The sequence below is a fragment of the Somniosus microcephalus genome, chromosome 6 (assembly GCF_052327205.1).
Source record: "Somniosus microcephalus isolate GS21.2 chromosome 6, FLI_Smic_1.0, whole genome shotgun sequence".
Lineage (NCBI taxonomy): Eukaryota > Metazoa > Chordata > Chondrichthyes > Squaliformes > Somniosidae > Somniosus > Somniosus microcephalus.
This window is the reverse complement of record NC_140992.1, coordinates 65,963,303-65,979,673: the sequence shown is the minus strand read 5'-3', so window position 1 is coordinate 65,979,673 and position 16,371 is coordinate 65,963,303. Positions and strand designations below refer to the sequence as shown.

Below are 16,371 nucleotides of genomic sequence, written 5' to 3'. Positions count from 1 at the left end.
TGCCTTCTTAACCACCTGCTGCACCTGCATGCTTACCATCAGCGACTGGTGCACAAGGACACCCAGGTCTCGTTGCACTTCCCCTTCTCCCAATCTATTGCCGTTCGGATAATAATTTGCCTTCCTGTTTTTGCCACCAAAGTGGATAACCTCCTGGCATCTGGGAGACGCTACAGATGCATTCGCACCCGTATGACCAGATTTAGGAACAGCTTCTTTCCCAGGGCTGTCATCCTACTGAACTCCACAAATAAACTCTAAAGCCTGCACATCTGCCAATGCACTTTATTATGGTTATGTTTATGTTAATGTATTATAAGCCAAATGTATGTTGAATGTTTAAATGTCTTAATCTAAATGTACACTCTCGGGCGCCGCAAGCCTACATTTCGTTGTACTGCACTTGTGCACTAACAATGACAATAAAATTTGATTTGATTTGATTTATCCCCATTATACTGCATCTGCCCAATCACCCAACCTGTCCAAATCATACTGGAGTTTCTCTGCATCCTCCTCACAGCACACACACCCACCCAGCTTTGTGTCATCTGCAAACTTGGAGATATTACATCTAGTTCCCTCATCTAGATCATTTATATATATTGTGAATAACTGGGGTCCTAGCACTGATCCCTGCGGTACCCCACTAGTCACTGCCTGCCACTCGGAAAAAGACCCGTTTATTCCAACTCTTTGCTTCCTGTCTGCCAACCAGTTTTCTATCCAAGTCAGTACCTTACCCCCAATCCCATGTGCTTTAACTTTGCACGCTAGTCTCTTATGCGGGACCTTATCGAAAGCCTTCTGATAGTCCAAATACACCACATCCACTGGTTCTCCCTTATCTATTCTACCAGTTACATCCTCAAAAAATTCCAGTAGATTAGTCAAGCATGATTTACCTTTTGTAAATCCATGTTGACTTTGTCCGATTCTGTCACTGTTTTCCAAGTGCTCTGCTATTACATCTTTTATAATGGACTCCAACATTTTCCCCACTACCGAAGTCAGGCTTACCGGTCTGGCTTACCAGTCTATAATTCCCTGTTTTTTCTCTACCACCTTTTTTAAATAGTGGGGTTATATTAGCTACCCTCCAATCCATGGGAACTGTTCCAAAATTCTATAGACTCTGGAAGATGACCAACAATGCATCTCCTGTTTCTAGGGCCACTTCCTTAAGTACCCTAGGATATAGATTGTCAGGCCCTGGGGATTTATCGGCCTTCAATCCCGTCAATTTCCCTAACACCATTTCCCTACAAATACTGATTTTATTCAGTTCCTCCTTCTCATTAGACCCTATGTTCCCCGACATCTCTGGGAGGTTATTTGTGTCCTCCTTTTGTGAAGACAGAACCAAAGTATGTATTTAATTGGTCAGCCATGTCTTTGTTCCCCATTGTAAATTCCCCTGATTCTGACTGCAAGGGACCTACGCTTGACTTTACCAATCTTTTTCTCTTCACATATCTATAGAAGCTTTTACAGTCAGTTTTTATGTTCCCTGCAAGCTTACTCTCATACTCTATTTTCCCCCTCTTAATTAATCCCTTTGTGCTCCTTTGCTGAATCCTAAACTGCTCCCAATCCTCAGGTTTGCTGCTTTTTCTGGCCAATTTATATGTCCTCTCCTTGGATCTTATGCTATCCCTAATTTCCCTTGTTAGCCGATGAAGCACGCCTGTTCTGAAACACGACGGTGAAACCTGGCGGGAGCACAATTGGATTGCTGACTATTAGCTGCAGCTCCACCATTAAATAGGATATTTGATCAGCCATCATTTGCAGGTGGCAGGACTTTGTTGTCTCAGGTCTGGGGAAATTTTAGAAGGCATAACCACAGCTGTGGAAGTTTGGAGCCTGACACTCATCTCCAGTTTGACTTCCTGGGAAACCCCTCTCGCCACCTTCCCTGAGCGCTTCCTCAACTGAGGCATATACCAAGTAATCCTAAGCCCTCAATGTGGAAGTCCCATTTGCGAAATGACACACGCCACAACTATAGCAGTAGCCATCAGATTTTTTATTTACAGTAATCATGGTGGCTTTTTAACATAAAACCTCAAATTTCACTCAAGTGACTACCCTGGTGACTATTTGTGCAGTATCTTTCTCTTACACGTGCTCCTACGTGGTGCTTCCCCTGTGGCTTCAGCAGATGTGGATGCTCCTTGCTCACTTTCTTGCTGCTCCTGTCTCGACACCTTTGGCGGGCGTCCTCTGCGGTTGCGAACCTGTGAGGGCTCGGCAACAGTCTGCTGCTCCTGCAGCTGTGCAGGGGTTGAGACGCCGATCTCAGTTGGGTGTGGACTCTGGTGGGGCTCTGACCGAGGGCTCTGCAGTGGCATGGAAGTGTGAGCACTTGGAGAGGAGCCCCCACTCCCTTGATGTCTGCCACCAACTTCCCTCTCATGGGTCAGGTCCCCCTCAGCACTTGCAAGTGGCTTGAGCGCACCTTGCTGCACATCAGGGGGGCCATGGGGACCCGTATCTACACTGCCAGTCCTACTCAGAAGGACTTCCATGAAGGTCTGGTTTCTCTGTTCAATAGATGACCATCACTCCTCCAGAGATGTCATTCTATCCAGAACACTCACCATGTTTCCTGTACTCTGGTGACTTATCACCTCCATGGAGGTTGCCATCCTTCCCATGGTGATGCGTTCATGCGCCAATGACTCCACAAAGGCTCTGCTCATGTTCGCAATGGAGTCCTCCATTCGCTCCACACTCGCAGCGACCCTAGAGACAAAACCTGCCAAAGACTCCTGCATCTGTTCCTGGAGTTCCAGCACCGCTGATCTTATGGATGGACCCAGAGGCAGAGGGTCGACATGCAGCTGAGCCGAGCTTAGAGTCCTGCGCCCTCCGACTAGGACTCTCCACTACTGTCCCTGTCTCCACAATCTGCTGATGCTCATTTGTGAGCTGTGATACACCAGGTGACAACACTACTCTATGTCCCGAAGGTCCCACCGAGGTGTAAGTGTCTGCGCTGGTGCTGGGTGCGCTGAATTCTGCTGATGCTGCGCCCTCGGAGGTTGCAGCTTCCTCTGAGGAGTCTGGATGCTCATGCTCTTCCTCCTGGCTAGTGGGGACGGGTGCTTGCGATGGTCCTGTGGGTGAGTAAAGGAAAAAGTCAGAGATGTGATGCCAAGGTTACATACACATTGCATATTGCAGATGATCATAAGTCCATCTGTTAGTGCTTCAGAATCATTATCAGCGACTCATGCAATGTCAATGAGAGAGATGGAAAACTATTCTGTCACCAGCTTGCTGTGATGCACCTGTCTGTCCGTCCCCCACTTGTGCATCGTCCTCCACTCCCACGATCTCCAGGACCGCATCCTCCCAGGGGGTGAGGTGGGCTACTGAGGGTGGCCCTCCTCCTGTCCTCGCTCTTTCTCTCTTATTGTGAGCTCTCTTTTCCTACAATGAGGGAGACAAGTGGAGGTTGAGTGAGATTGAAGGAGTGAGTGTAGAGAATCCATAGCATAGATGCTTAGAAGGAGACAAAGATGGAGTGAGGTGGCAAGACCAAGGGCCCTCCCTGTGTGTTATCAGTTGTTTTCATAGCATCACCGTGATAGGGAGTGTGAGGGCTGCATAGTCAATAATTAGGTGAATGTGACCATAGAGAGAGAGAGGGAATGGGTAAGGGTGCATGGATGTCAGTGTCAAGTGGGATGTGGAGGAAGAGATTGCTAAAGCTGAGTGCTGGTGAGGAAAGACAATGGGGATCAGATTGAGGGTGATGGGGAAATTCATACTCACTTTTCCAGTGCGCAGAAGGTCATGAAATCTCTTCCTGCACTGACGCCAGTTTCTGCGAGTTACTGACAAAGTGTTGACCTCCTCTGTCACCTGGATCCACACAGCCTTGGTTTGCTGGGGAGGCTTCTTCCTCCCTGAAGAAGGGAAGAGCACCTCTTTATGTGCTCTTGCTCCCTCCACTAAAGCCTGCAGGGCAACGTCATCGAAGCGGGGTGCAGACCTATGTCTCTGGCTGGCCATTGTTCTTGCAAGTGCTTCTCACTGCAAAGGCCAAAAGGTTGGCAGTCTGCAGAAGAAGCAAGGCTTGTTGCAGACCTTGAATGCAGCAGCAATGATGTCATCAGAGGCGACTTTCAGACTGGAAAAACTCATTGGCCATGGGTTCCTACACGTTGGAACTCAATTGGCCAATTAAGTTAAAATCGCATCATTCTCCCACATCGATTTAGAATCGGTGGCTAACATGAAATGCGGATTACACGACCCCAGCCCGCCCCAGTATCAAAATCTAGCCCTAAGTGTCTTCCTTGTGTCTTGGTGACCAGAACTCTAGTACTTAAGGTGTAGTCTGACTTAAGCATTGTAGAGTTTGATCATAACTTTCTCTGACTTGTATTCTACTATTTTGGTTATGTTCAACATTTGTTGATCAATCTGCATTGGTTGGACAAGTTGACATCAAATCTAATGTAAAAAAACTACTCCAAGTCTCTCTTAAATTCATCTTTAATTACTTCAACACCATTCATGGTTTATGTGTGTTGCCCGTTTTTCCTTTCTGTGTGCTGTTCTCTATACTTGATTGCATTAAATTTTGTTTGCCATTGTCCTGTTCACATAACGATTTTGTGTGGCTCATTCTGTAATTTCTGAGTTGATTCCACTGCCCCTCCTAGTTTGGTATCATCTGCAAATATGACCAATTTGCATGAAGTTTCTGAATCCAAGTCATTGATGTAAATTAGACACAATAATGGCCCACATAAGCTATTAAGCCCATTAGCTGCTGCTTTGTGTTCTTCTGCCATTTTGTTTGGTCCTATATAAGGATTTGCTTATCTTTTCTCTTTATTTTTTCCAGTGGGTGGGGGAGAGAGAGGAATAGTGTTTAAAGAAGATATTCCCGAGTTTGGAAATGTTTATCCTCTGTCCCAAACCTTGAATTGCTTATTTAATATTTTGAAGTATAAATGAACAACATAAAATACTAGAGGCATAAAAAGGATAAGACAGTTGTTAGACTAAATAGAAAAGAGGCTATCAAATTACACAGCAGTGATCAAGCTACATTTTATTTTCAGTTTTCTATTAATTGTTCTGTGCTAACTGGGCTGGCCTGTTACTTGACCTATTGCCTTTGATCCTGCTTGGTCTTTAAGCTATTTTCTCTTAATTTCAGTTGACTGCTGGGATGGCCCAGAGGGGGAGCCAATTGTACAGCATGGTTACACACTCACCTCCAAGGTCCTCTTCCGAGATGTTATTGAAACCATCGGCAAATACGCTTTCATCAAAAATGAGTACGTGTGTTACCTTTTAATAACTGAAAATCAGATGAATATCGAATGCTTAGGAGTCTGATGTTGATTTTTCTCTAGTCTACCAATCACAATTTCTGTTCTGATGAATGTGATGCATCATTGGGTGACTTGGTGTATATCTATTTTGTGTTGAAACACATTAGCACCCAGTTTTGCTACAATCAACCAATCCATGAAAGCATATTTCAATATACTGAACTGAAAAAGGAGTAGTATGTAAGAAAGTGTAACATTTGCATATTGATTTATCATTGGCCCGCAGGCATCTGTAAGGAATACCTATTATATTCACGTGATCACATGCTGAGTTGTCATTGGCCTGCAGGCATCTGTAAGGACTGCTATTGTTTAGAAGACCCAGGGGCCCTGGCTCCATTTTGTCCACACAGTGCTGTATGTATGTTTGAGTTCACAGACCTGATGCTTCATTAAAGTAGTTTAAACTGTAATACTCCGTTGTCCTGCAATTTATTATTTTTGTACAAATTGTGCAAAACAAGACATGGTGTCAGAACAGGGATTTGAAATGGACATTGTTGGAGCTCCCTTACCTTGAATGAATTGGGGATCTTTGAACTTACATAGAGAATGGTGCAAGTTCAAGCAACATGTGGAGTTAATGTTCTCGGGCCTGTTGAAAAGGGGAGGAAGAAAAATGCAGCTACCTACTCCTGTGGATCGAAGAAAAAGGGAGAGACATTTTTAACACATGGTCTCTCACCGCGGATGAAGCAAAGGTACTGAAAAGTTATTTTGACCGTTTTGAAGCATATGTGATGCCCAAGACAAATACGATATTTGCTAGGTACACGTTTCAGGAGAAAGTACAAGGAGCTAGTGAGTCGTTTGAACAGTTCGTGACTGAGTTAAAACTGCTGGTAAAAGACTGTGCATATGCAGATAAAGATGAGATGGTCAGAGACCGCATCATGTTTGGAATACATTCAGCTAAAGTGAGAGAGAAACTTTTGAATGTTGGGTCCGGGCTAACGCTGGACAAAGCTATAGACATAGCTAGATCGCACGAGATAGCCCAAGCACAGTTGAAAACCATAACCGGCGCCACGAGCAGCTCACATGAACAGACAGTGCATGCAGTTAATAGACACACACCAAAGAACACTGCCCAGAGAGCGTGTTTCAGAACAGAAAGAACAGCGAGAGTTCTAAAAATGGGTGACCCAGGCATAAAATGCTTCAAAAATTGTGGATATTGTGGAAACAACTGGCATGGAGAAAAGGAGTACTGCCCTGCCAAAGGAAGGCAATGTACTAAATGTAGTAAATGGAACCACTTTGCTAAAGTTTGCAGGACTGCTTTCGAAAAACAGTACACACAGTGAGTGACAGCCAAATGCCAGATAGAGAGCCAAATGCAGAGGAACTGTTTATTGATTCTGTGTCACAGAAAAAACAGATTTCAGAGACTGAGCAAGCCATTGCCGATATTGAGATAGGAAAACAGGGCACAGAGCTTAGGTTTAAACTAGACACTGGATCTCCGGTTAATGTAATACCTCTGAATGAGTATCACAGCTTGAAGGATGAGTGTGAGCTACAGCCCATCTCACGCAGACTGACCGGCTCTGGGGGTGAGCAGCTCGTTCTAAAAGGCACATGCGTGATAAAATGCAAGTACAAAGAAGGTGACATGATGCTGGACTTTTACATTATTGACACTCAAGCACCTCCAGTGCTAGGTCTAAAGGCATGTTTAGACATGGACCTCGTCAAGCTAGTGCTATCATTGACCGCACCAGTCGAGAAGCAGACAGTCATGGAAGAGTTTGCTGACGGACTATTCCCAGGTGAATGCACTATTCACCTTGACCCAGCAGCAACCCCTGTGGTTTGCCCACCGAGAAGGATACCCCTTGCTCTACGTAATCGCCTGAAGGAGGAGCTGCAGAGCATGGAGTATACAGAAATCATCGTCCGGGAAACAGAACCGACAGAGTGGGTCAACGCGTTAGTAGTGGTTGAGAAACCACGTACAGGCAAGCTCAGAGTCTGTCTCGACCCTAGAGATTTGAACAAGGCTATCAAACACCCTCACTACCCTCTACCAACACTAAGTGACATCACACCCAAGCTAGTGGGAGCACGTTACTTCAGTGTAATGGACGCACGATCAGGATACTGGACTATCAAGCTCACGGAAGAGTCATCTAAGCTAACAACGTTCAACACACCATTTGGACGCTACCGATTTCTGCGTTTACCATTTGGTCTTATCTCAGTTCAGGATGAATTCCAGCGGAAGATCGACGAAACCTATGAAGGCCTCGACGGAGTAGTCGCAATCGTAGATGACATCCTCATCTATGGCAGGAATAGAGAGGAACATAACGGGAACCTCCATGCGATGCTACAAAGATCACAGGAGAAAGGTATCCGGCTCAACCCCGAGAAAAGCATAATCGGATCCACCGAGATCAGTTATTTCGGGCATCGCCTCTCAACTGATGGCATTAAGCTGGATCCAGAGAAAATCTCCGCCATCAAGAAGATGGAGCCGCCGAAGAACCGCGCAGAGCTAGAGACAGTACTAGGCATGGTTAACTACTTAGCCAAGTTTGCCCCGAGCCTCTCCGAAATCAATGCACCCATGCGTCAGTTGCTCAAACAATCCAATGAGTTCCTGTGGGACAAACAACACGACACAGCATTTCAGAAAATGAAAGACCTAATCACCAGAGAAACAGGACCGGTTCTTGCCTACTTCGATCCCAACAAAGAGCTCAGACTACAAGTGGACGCGTCAAAGTACGGACTAGGCGCGGTATTACTGCAAGAAGGAAAGCCCATCGGCCACGCTTCTAAATCTCTCTCAGACAGTGAAATCAACTATGCTCAAATCGAGAAAGAGCTATATGCAATTCTGTTTGGATGCAAGCGTTTCCACCAGTATGTCTATGGCCGACAGGTCATTCTGGAATCCAACCACAAGCCCCTCGAGTCAATCATGAGGAAACCACTAGCCGCAGCCCCACCAAGGCTACAGAGAATGATCCTTCAGCTACAGAAGTACGACTTCACAATCATTCACCGTCCAGGCAAAGACATTCCTGTCGCAGACACGCTCTCCAGAAAGTCTCTTAGCTACCAGGCCAGCAGCCTCAGTGAAGGCATGGATGTGCAGGTGCACATGGTGTACAACAGCTTACCTGTGAGTGATTCAAAAAACTGAAGGAGATCCGAGCAGGAACAGAGAAAGATGCACAACTCACACTGCTGAGCAAAGTCATACACGAAGGATGGCCTGAGGAAATGCCCTCCGAGCATATCTGAATTCTGGAACCACAGAGACGAACTGTCACAAATCAATGGAATCGTCTTCAAAGGGGAGAAAATCATCATTCCTACCAGTCTCAGAGAAGAGATGTTGACAAAAATTCATGCTGGACATATGGGCATGGAAAAGTGCAAACAAAGAGCACGTGACATTGTTTTGGCCTGGAATGTGCAAACACATTGAGGACATTGTTGGAAAATGTTCCATTTGTCTAGAACGCCGCCCATCAAATGTCAAAGAGCCCATGACACCGTATCCCAGACAGGCCCTGGCAGGTCGCGGCAACGGATCTGTTCACCTGGAACAACGAGGACTACATAGTGACTGTTGATTACTACAGCAGATTTTTTGAATTGGACAAGCTTCACGGCACCACATCTGCAGCTGTGATCCACAAGCTAAAGGCAGCCTTTGCCAGGCATGGCATTGTAGAGACTTTAATCTCAGACAATGGGCCCCAATACAAATCAAGAGAGTTCAAGTCGTTTGCCAAGGCATGGGATTTCACACATGTCGCATCAAGCCCACATTACCCTCAAAGTAATGGCCTTGCTGAAAAAACTGTCCAGATTGCAAAAACACTCATGGGCAAAGCCAAAGCGGACAAGAGACCCCTACATCAGTCTCCTTGAATACCGCAACACTCCGGTTGACAACTTCAAGTCACCAGCACAGCTGTTGATGAGCCGCAGACTTCGCTCAATCCTTCCAAGCACCAACCAGCAGTTGCAGCCAGAGGTCGTCAGTTGCAAGCAAGTGCATGCAAAACGTGTACAGAGACAGCAACACCAAAAGAGATACTATGACAGGTCAGCTAGACTACTGCCGCCGCTGCACAATGGAGAATCCATCAGAATCCAGGAGCATGACTACTGGAAGCCAGCAGTCATCATCCAGCCAGCTGACACTGAGCAATCGTATCACGTCCGCACCCCAGAAGGACAGGTGTACCACTGCAATCGCAGGCACCTCCTGAACACCAAGGAACAACACCGTCATTCCGACGAGAGGATCAGTGCAACAGAGTGTGATGAACAGAGCAATACACAAAACACATCATACTTACCTGAACCTAAACCTGAACCTGATTTGTTGACCGATTCAGGAGCATGCTCAGTTCCATACCACACAAGGTCAGGACAAGAGGTCAAGCCTAGAGTTATCCTTGACTTCTGAACTGCCAAAGGGTGTAGGCGGATCGCTGCCCTAAAAAAAAACTGTACATCGTTATTGAAACGTTGAGATGTTTTCAGTGCTAGTTAAATGGTGAGTTTACTTATATGTTGATGCTACTGAGAAGATTATGTAGAAGAAAGGCTCAAAAGTAATGCATAACATATTTTTCTTTTAAAAGAAAGGGGATGTAACATTTGCATATTGATTTATCATTGGCCCGCAGGCATCTGTAAGGAATACCTATTATATTCACGTGATCACATGCTGAGTTGTCATTGGCCTGCAGGCATCTGTAAGGACTGCTATTGTTTAGAAGACCCAGGGGCCCTGACTCCATTTTGTCCACACAGTGCTGTATGTATGTTTGAGTTCACAGACCTGATGCTTCATTAAAATAGTTTAAACTGTAATACTCCATTGTCCTGCAATTTATTATTTTTGTACAACGTGTGCAAAACGAGACAGAAAGAATGCATAATAGACAATCTGGCATGCATTTGACAAGCACCAAGGTGTATGTATAAGCCTGAATACGTTTACTAAGATTTGTTTATATTGTGGAAATGCTTTTATGTTGGTGTATTGTCCATCCCCTGCATGCATTAATATTTCTGTAATGCTTTAAAACCAGTGCATCAAATTGGGATTGGTGAACATATATTTTACAAATGTTATGCTAATTGAGGTTAGAGGTTTATTCTGGGGATTTAAATATTTCCTCACTTTTGAAATCCAATATTACTAGGCACTCCTTGCCAAGGTATAGTGCAGGTTTTATGTGTAGGGTAAAACTGTTCACTGGATTAGCTATGATACAGCTATTGGGATCAAAGTACTACCAAGCTTATTCCATGGCTGAAGAAAACCTTTCTAACCAACTTCAGTAATGGTTTGTTAGGTCTTCCTCACCTGTATTATTTTAGTTAATTGAAGTTTCCTATTGTGTAACATCTCTCTTCAGATTTTTTTTAAAAATACAGATTTTATCATTTGGAACAGCTAGGAATAGAGAGCATTTGCATATAGAGTTGGGACAGTGGGACAAGCAAATGGAGAAAATATTGCAGTAGAAAGGTGTTTTACCCATTCATGATGTACTTTTTTAAATGGAAGATAAAATTGAGTCTTGCTTTTCAAGCATTCTTTATAAAGCTAAGTAAATTACCTGTGTCACTCAGCCTGTGCATTTTTGGAGTGGTCAAATTGTAAATCTAAAAATACAAAAAAAATATTATTTTTTTTTCGCTACTCAGCCAATGAAAAACAGCCAATGAAAAACAATGATTTCCTGCACCCTTCTTGAGTCATGGGCTTGACTTTTCTTTTATGTATTCAATCACCTTTTTAATACCATTAATTTAGATGACCAACGTGTGACTACTTTGCTTGAATCCTTATTCTGGTTGATTGCACTGTGCAGCATTCCTTATTTAAATTCCTGAACATTCACTATTCAGTAAACCTTGTGAATTAAAACAAATTTAAAATTGTGGATGTCTAAGAGTTGATAAGTTACCTGACTAGTATTGACAAACGATGCAGGTTTTTCTGTCTGTTTTGTAGCACAGGGGGCAGGTAAGGCAGAAAATTGGGTAAAGTTCCACCCCACTGGAAATGCGTTGGGTTTGTGGGACTCACAGCAGTGGAAAGAGGTGGGCAGTTTTTGAATACAAATTTGGTGTCATTTCAGGCCTTGATGCAAGTTTGACCTATTCTGGCATGTAGCGCACACCTGCTATGAACACAAATTGTAAGTGGGTATTCAGAGTAACTTGGTGGCCATAAACAATGAGAAGGTCATGGAAAGGACACAAAAATGTTAAGATAAATGTATTTTGGACATCTCAACTATTTTTCTTAATTTTTTTTTTCCTCTTAGCACTTGGTTTTCATGAGCTGTGGTGCCAATTGATCGTTCTCTTTCCTCTAGCTACTGGCACCACTGCATTTCCCAATGGGAATCTGCCTACCTGACCTGTCTGTTGGAAGAGGAGGTAGATGCTTGGCAGGTCAGGCTGCTCTGTGCCCACTTGCTGCTACCCTCATACTGCTATCTGCAGAGAGAGGTTAAATGACTATACTTTGACAGCTGCAGCTCTGTGTAGCTTCCTTTTCCCATGGATAGCATCGCAGAAAAATGTAAATGCTGACAAGAACCGTATTGTTGGATGCTTTCTCAGAAACACCACAATCACAGTATGACATGCTTTCAATGGCATTCCATGAAATAATTCATACCATGGTTATCAGCCAGAATAGCATGATTGGCTGCATCCACCAAGATTCCACCACCGTACCTATATGGAACTTGTCTTCTCGGGGCCTGGGTCAACCGAGAGCTAGTTGCAGAGTTGTCATTTGCTGCTGTTCTGCAAAAGTTGCTACATGTGAGAGTAATGGTCAGTTGTGGCCTGAATCATCATGTAGGCCTGTTACAATGCTGACTTATGGGGATGGTGCTGTGGAGTGGCAGAGGGGACAACCCTCACCACAAGTACCTCTGCAGGATCACCATGGCTTAAGCTGCCATCAAACAGGGATGAGGGGCTGGGCTGCTTGCACCTAGGGTTCCCTTTCTCTTAATTTTGCCTGTTGCTTCTTAGTCTCTTGCCTCTTAAGCATTGACAAATCCTGCTTAATAGGTTGCAATGCCTGGGTATCCAAAGCTTTCTGAAATGTTGTCCCCTTAATGTGACAATTACCTTTTTAATTGTCCTCATCCCTTTAAATTTAACTTGCATGCAGTTGTCCTCTTTCATCACCATTTTGCTGATCCATCCAAATTATCATCTGAAGTTATGCTAATGAGCTGGCATAGGAAAATTGGGTGTAAACAACACATTTCCATTTCAGTCTGTCTAAAACCCACCAGTAGCCATTCTTGCATAGGTTACACCAAAAGAGGAACATCTAGTCCACAAGGATTTCAGTGTTTGAATATTCCCATATCCCAGGAGGTTGTACTAAATGTTCCTAAAGCAGTGTTCATGTAAGTATGTCGTAAAGAAACAAAATTTGAATTTAGTGCCCCCCCCCCCCCCAAAAAAAACAAGCAAAATGCTTAATGGCCAGCAGCTGAATTCATTTTTGTCTTTTTTTTATTGGCAGGTATCCTGTAATTCTGTCTATTGAGAACCACTGCAGCATTCAGCAGCAGCAGAAGATTGCCCAATATTTGAAAGATATCCTTGGAGACAAATTGGACTTGCCCCCTGTTCGTATTCGTGACCCACACCAATTTCCCACTCCTCAGAGTCTAAAGGGAAAAATTCTTATAAAGGTAATGGTTCCATGCTGTCACATTCCAGATTTTTTTTTTTAATCATGGAGAGGGTTTGTATATGATTAGGGTTAAAGTTTTGGTTTTGATTTAAAATGGGGTTCACCAAGCTTAGAAATTCTCCTCCAGCATGGGGTGGCTGGTACTGAGAGGGGGTTGAAATGTTATTTGTTGCCATTACCCATGACAATCAACAACAACTTGTATTTATATAGCGCCTTTAACGTAGTAAAATGTCCCAAGGCACTTCACAGGAGTATTAAAAGACAAAAAGTTTGACACCGAGTCACAAAAGGAGAAATTAGGGCAGGTGACCAAAAGCTTGCTCAAAGAGGTAGGTTTTAAGGAGCGTCTTAAAAGAGAAAAGAGAGGTAGCGAGGCGGAGAGGTTTAGGCAGGGAATTCCAGAGCTTAGGGCTTAGGCAACAGGAGGCATGGCCACCAATGGTTGAGTGATTATGTTATGTCTGACATTTGGTGATAGGTACTCGATTGCCTTGGCCTGAGCACATGGAGTTTGATAGTGCTGTGATCATTGTATTGTGTATAGGTATTCGATTGCTTGTGCCTGAAAGTGTGTGTGTGTGTGGCAGCCATATTAAAAGCAGCATGAACTGAACTCACTGACGGTCTCTGGATTATCTTTGCAAACACAACAGATTATAATCGGGAATGCTCGAGGGCAGAATTAGAGGAGCGCAGATATCTCAGTGAAGGGAGTTGCAGGGGGGTGGGGCAGTGGTTGTGGGGCTGAAGGAGATTACAGAGATAGGGAGGGGCGAGGCCATGGAGGGATTTGAAAACAAGGATGAGAATTTTGAAATTGGGGCATTGCTTAACCGGGAGCCAATGTAGGTCAGCGAGCACAGGGGTGATGGATGAACGGGACTTGGTGCGAGTTAGAACATGGGCAACTGAGTTTTGGATGACCAAGTTTATGTAGGGTAGAATGTGGGAGGCAAGCCAGGAGTGCATTGGAATAGTCAAGTCTAGCAGTAACAAAGGCATGGATGAGGGTTAAGCAGCGGATGAGCTGAAGCAAAGGTGGAAGCGGGCGATGTTACTGTGATGAAATATTCCATTCATCACTGCCTGTGACTGTGGTTGGTTTCAGGTTCCCCCTTACCATTGTATTGCCTGTGACTGTGGTTGGTTTCAGGTTTCTCCTCACCATTGTATTGTGTATTGGAATGTATGGAATGTGTTGTGTGTAGGGCTCCGCCCATACCTGGCCTCTATGTAAGCCAGCTCAGTCTGGCCTCACAGCCAGTACTGCAGACCTCCAGGGAAGATACCTCTCTCCACTGCGTGTTATCTTCTAAGTTAATAAAAGCCTTGTTTTGTTTCGCTAACATCGAGTCTCGGGATTATTGAGGCACATCAATTTTATTAACTTATTTTTCAACACAATGGATCAACTCCTGAAACCCGAACGTTTGGATTTGGATCAGCATGCTCCGGACGCATCAGCATGCTTCGGACACTGGTTTATGTGTATGGAATTCTTCCTGGACAATTCCGCAGCCGTCAAAGACGCTACGGACGCTGCGAGTATGAAACTTGGAATTCTGCGGAATTGGGTAAGCCACCGGGTTTACCCCCTCATCCAAGACGCCGACACGTACCTGGCCGCCTGCGACATCTTAAAGGCGCATTACCAGCAGCCTACGAATGAGGTGTATGCTAGGCATCTGCTCGCCACTCGCGCACAGCGACCTGGGGAATCGGTGGAGGAGTTCCAAGGCACCCTGAAAATGCTTGGCAAAGACTGCAAGTGCCGAGATGTAAAAGCCGCAGTGTACACCGACGAGCTTGTTCGCGATGCCTTAATCACAGGCCTCAGCTCCACTTACATCCGGCAAAGACTGCTGGAAAAAACGGGATTGGACCTGAAACAGGCTGCGGACACCGCGCGATCCCTGGATGTGGCCCAGAGAAACTCGGATGCCTACTCTTCAGCCCGCGCCGTCCACGCCGCCACGTGTGCACCAAGGGCGCCGCCATCTTGGAAGGCATCTTCCCCGCCCGACACCGTCGGGGCCCCGCTCTCCCCCCAGAAGCCCTACGACAGCCGCGACGCGTCGGGGACCCAACTGCTACTTCTGCGGGCAGCCAAAGCACACCAGAAACCTGTGCCCGGCGAAAGGCACCACCTGCTTTAAGTGCGGTAAGAAGGGGCACTTTGGGAAGGTGTGCAGAGGGAACCCCGCTGGAAAACCAAAACCCGCCACCGCCGCGTGTGCGCCGTGGGAGCGGCCATCTTGGACGCCATCTTGCCCGACCTCGTGGGGTCCGCCATCTTGTGAGCAGACAGCGCGGACGCCATCTTGTCTCGATCAGGGCCCTACAGTGGCATCGGTCACAGTGGACCAGACCAGGCCCCACCCGCTATCCAAATCAATGGTGGACATCGAGGTAAACGGGTGCGGGGTTAAATGTTTAATTGACAGTGGAAGCACGGAGAGTTTTATCCACCCGGAACTGGCACGACAACTCTCCCTAAAGGTGGTCCCTACTCGGGGTACCATCTCTATGGCTGATAAAACCCAGACATCGACCATTCTGGGTTACTGCACGGTACAATTGTCCGTTAACGGGACTGTATACGATAATTTTAAAGTATTAATCATGAATCTATGCGCGAGCGTGATCTTGGGCCTGGATTTCCAGTGCAACCACCAAAGCATCACACTCAAGTACGGTGGGTCCCAGCCGCCCCTCACAGTGTGCGGCCTGGCTACCCTGAAGGTAAAGCCGCCTTCGCTATTCGCGAACCTTACCCCTAACTGCCGGCCAATAGCGACCAAAAGCAGGAGGTACAGCTGGGAGGACAGGCGGTTTATCGCAACCGAGGTAGACAGGCTCCTGAAAGAGCGCATTATTGAATGCAGCAATAGCCCGTGGCGCGCCCAAGTGGTGGTGGTAAGGGGTAGCGAGAAGAAACGGATGGTGATCGACTCTAGCCAAACGATCAACAGGTACACCCAACTAGACGCCTACCCGCTACCCCGCATATCAGAAATGGTGAACCAAATCGCCCAATACCGGGTGTTCTCCACCATCGACCTCAAGTCAGCATACCACCAGCTCCCTATCAGACCAGAGGACCGCCCGTACACCGCCTTCGAGGCGAACGGACGCCTCTACCAATTCCTCAGAGTCCCCTTTGGGGTGACGAATGGGGTCTCGGTCTTTCAGAGGGAGATGGACCGCATGGTCGATGACCACCACTTGCAGGCAACCTTCCCCTACCTCGACAACGTCACCATCTGCGGCCACAATCAGCAGGATCACGAC

General features: G+C 45.8%; 1 protein-coding gene across 3 annotated transcripts in view; it reads left to right on the top strand.

Moving 5' to 3' along the window:
- Window positions 1-16,371, top strand: part of plch1 (phospholipase C, eta 1) — a 102,710-nt gene that overhangs the window by 48,811 nt on the left and 37,528 nt on the right. For all 3 annotated transcript variants that reach the window (XM_085990319.1, XM_085990320.1, XM_085990318.1), the window contains exons 8-9: window positions 5,183-5,303; window positions 12,904-13,075. In XM_085990319.1, coding sequence (XP_085846445.1) covers window positions 5,183-5,303; window positions 12,904-13,075 — 293 coding nt within the window. The remainder of the gene's footprint in view (window positions 1-5,182; window positions 5,304-12,903; window positions 13,076-16,371) is intronic.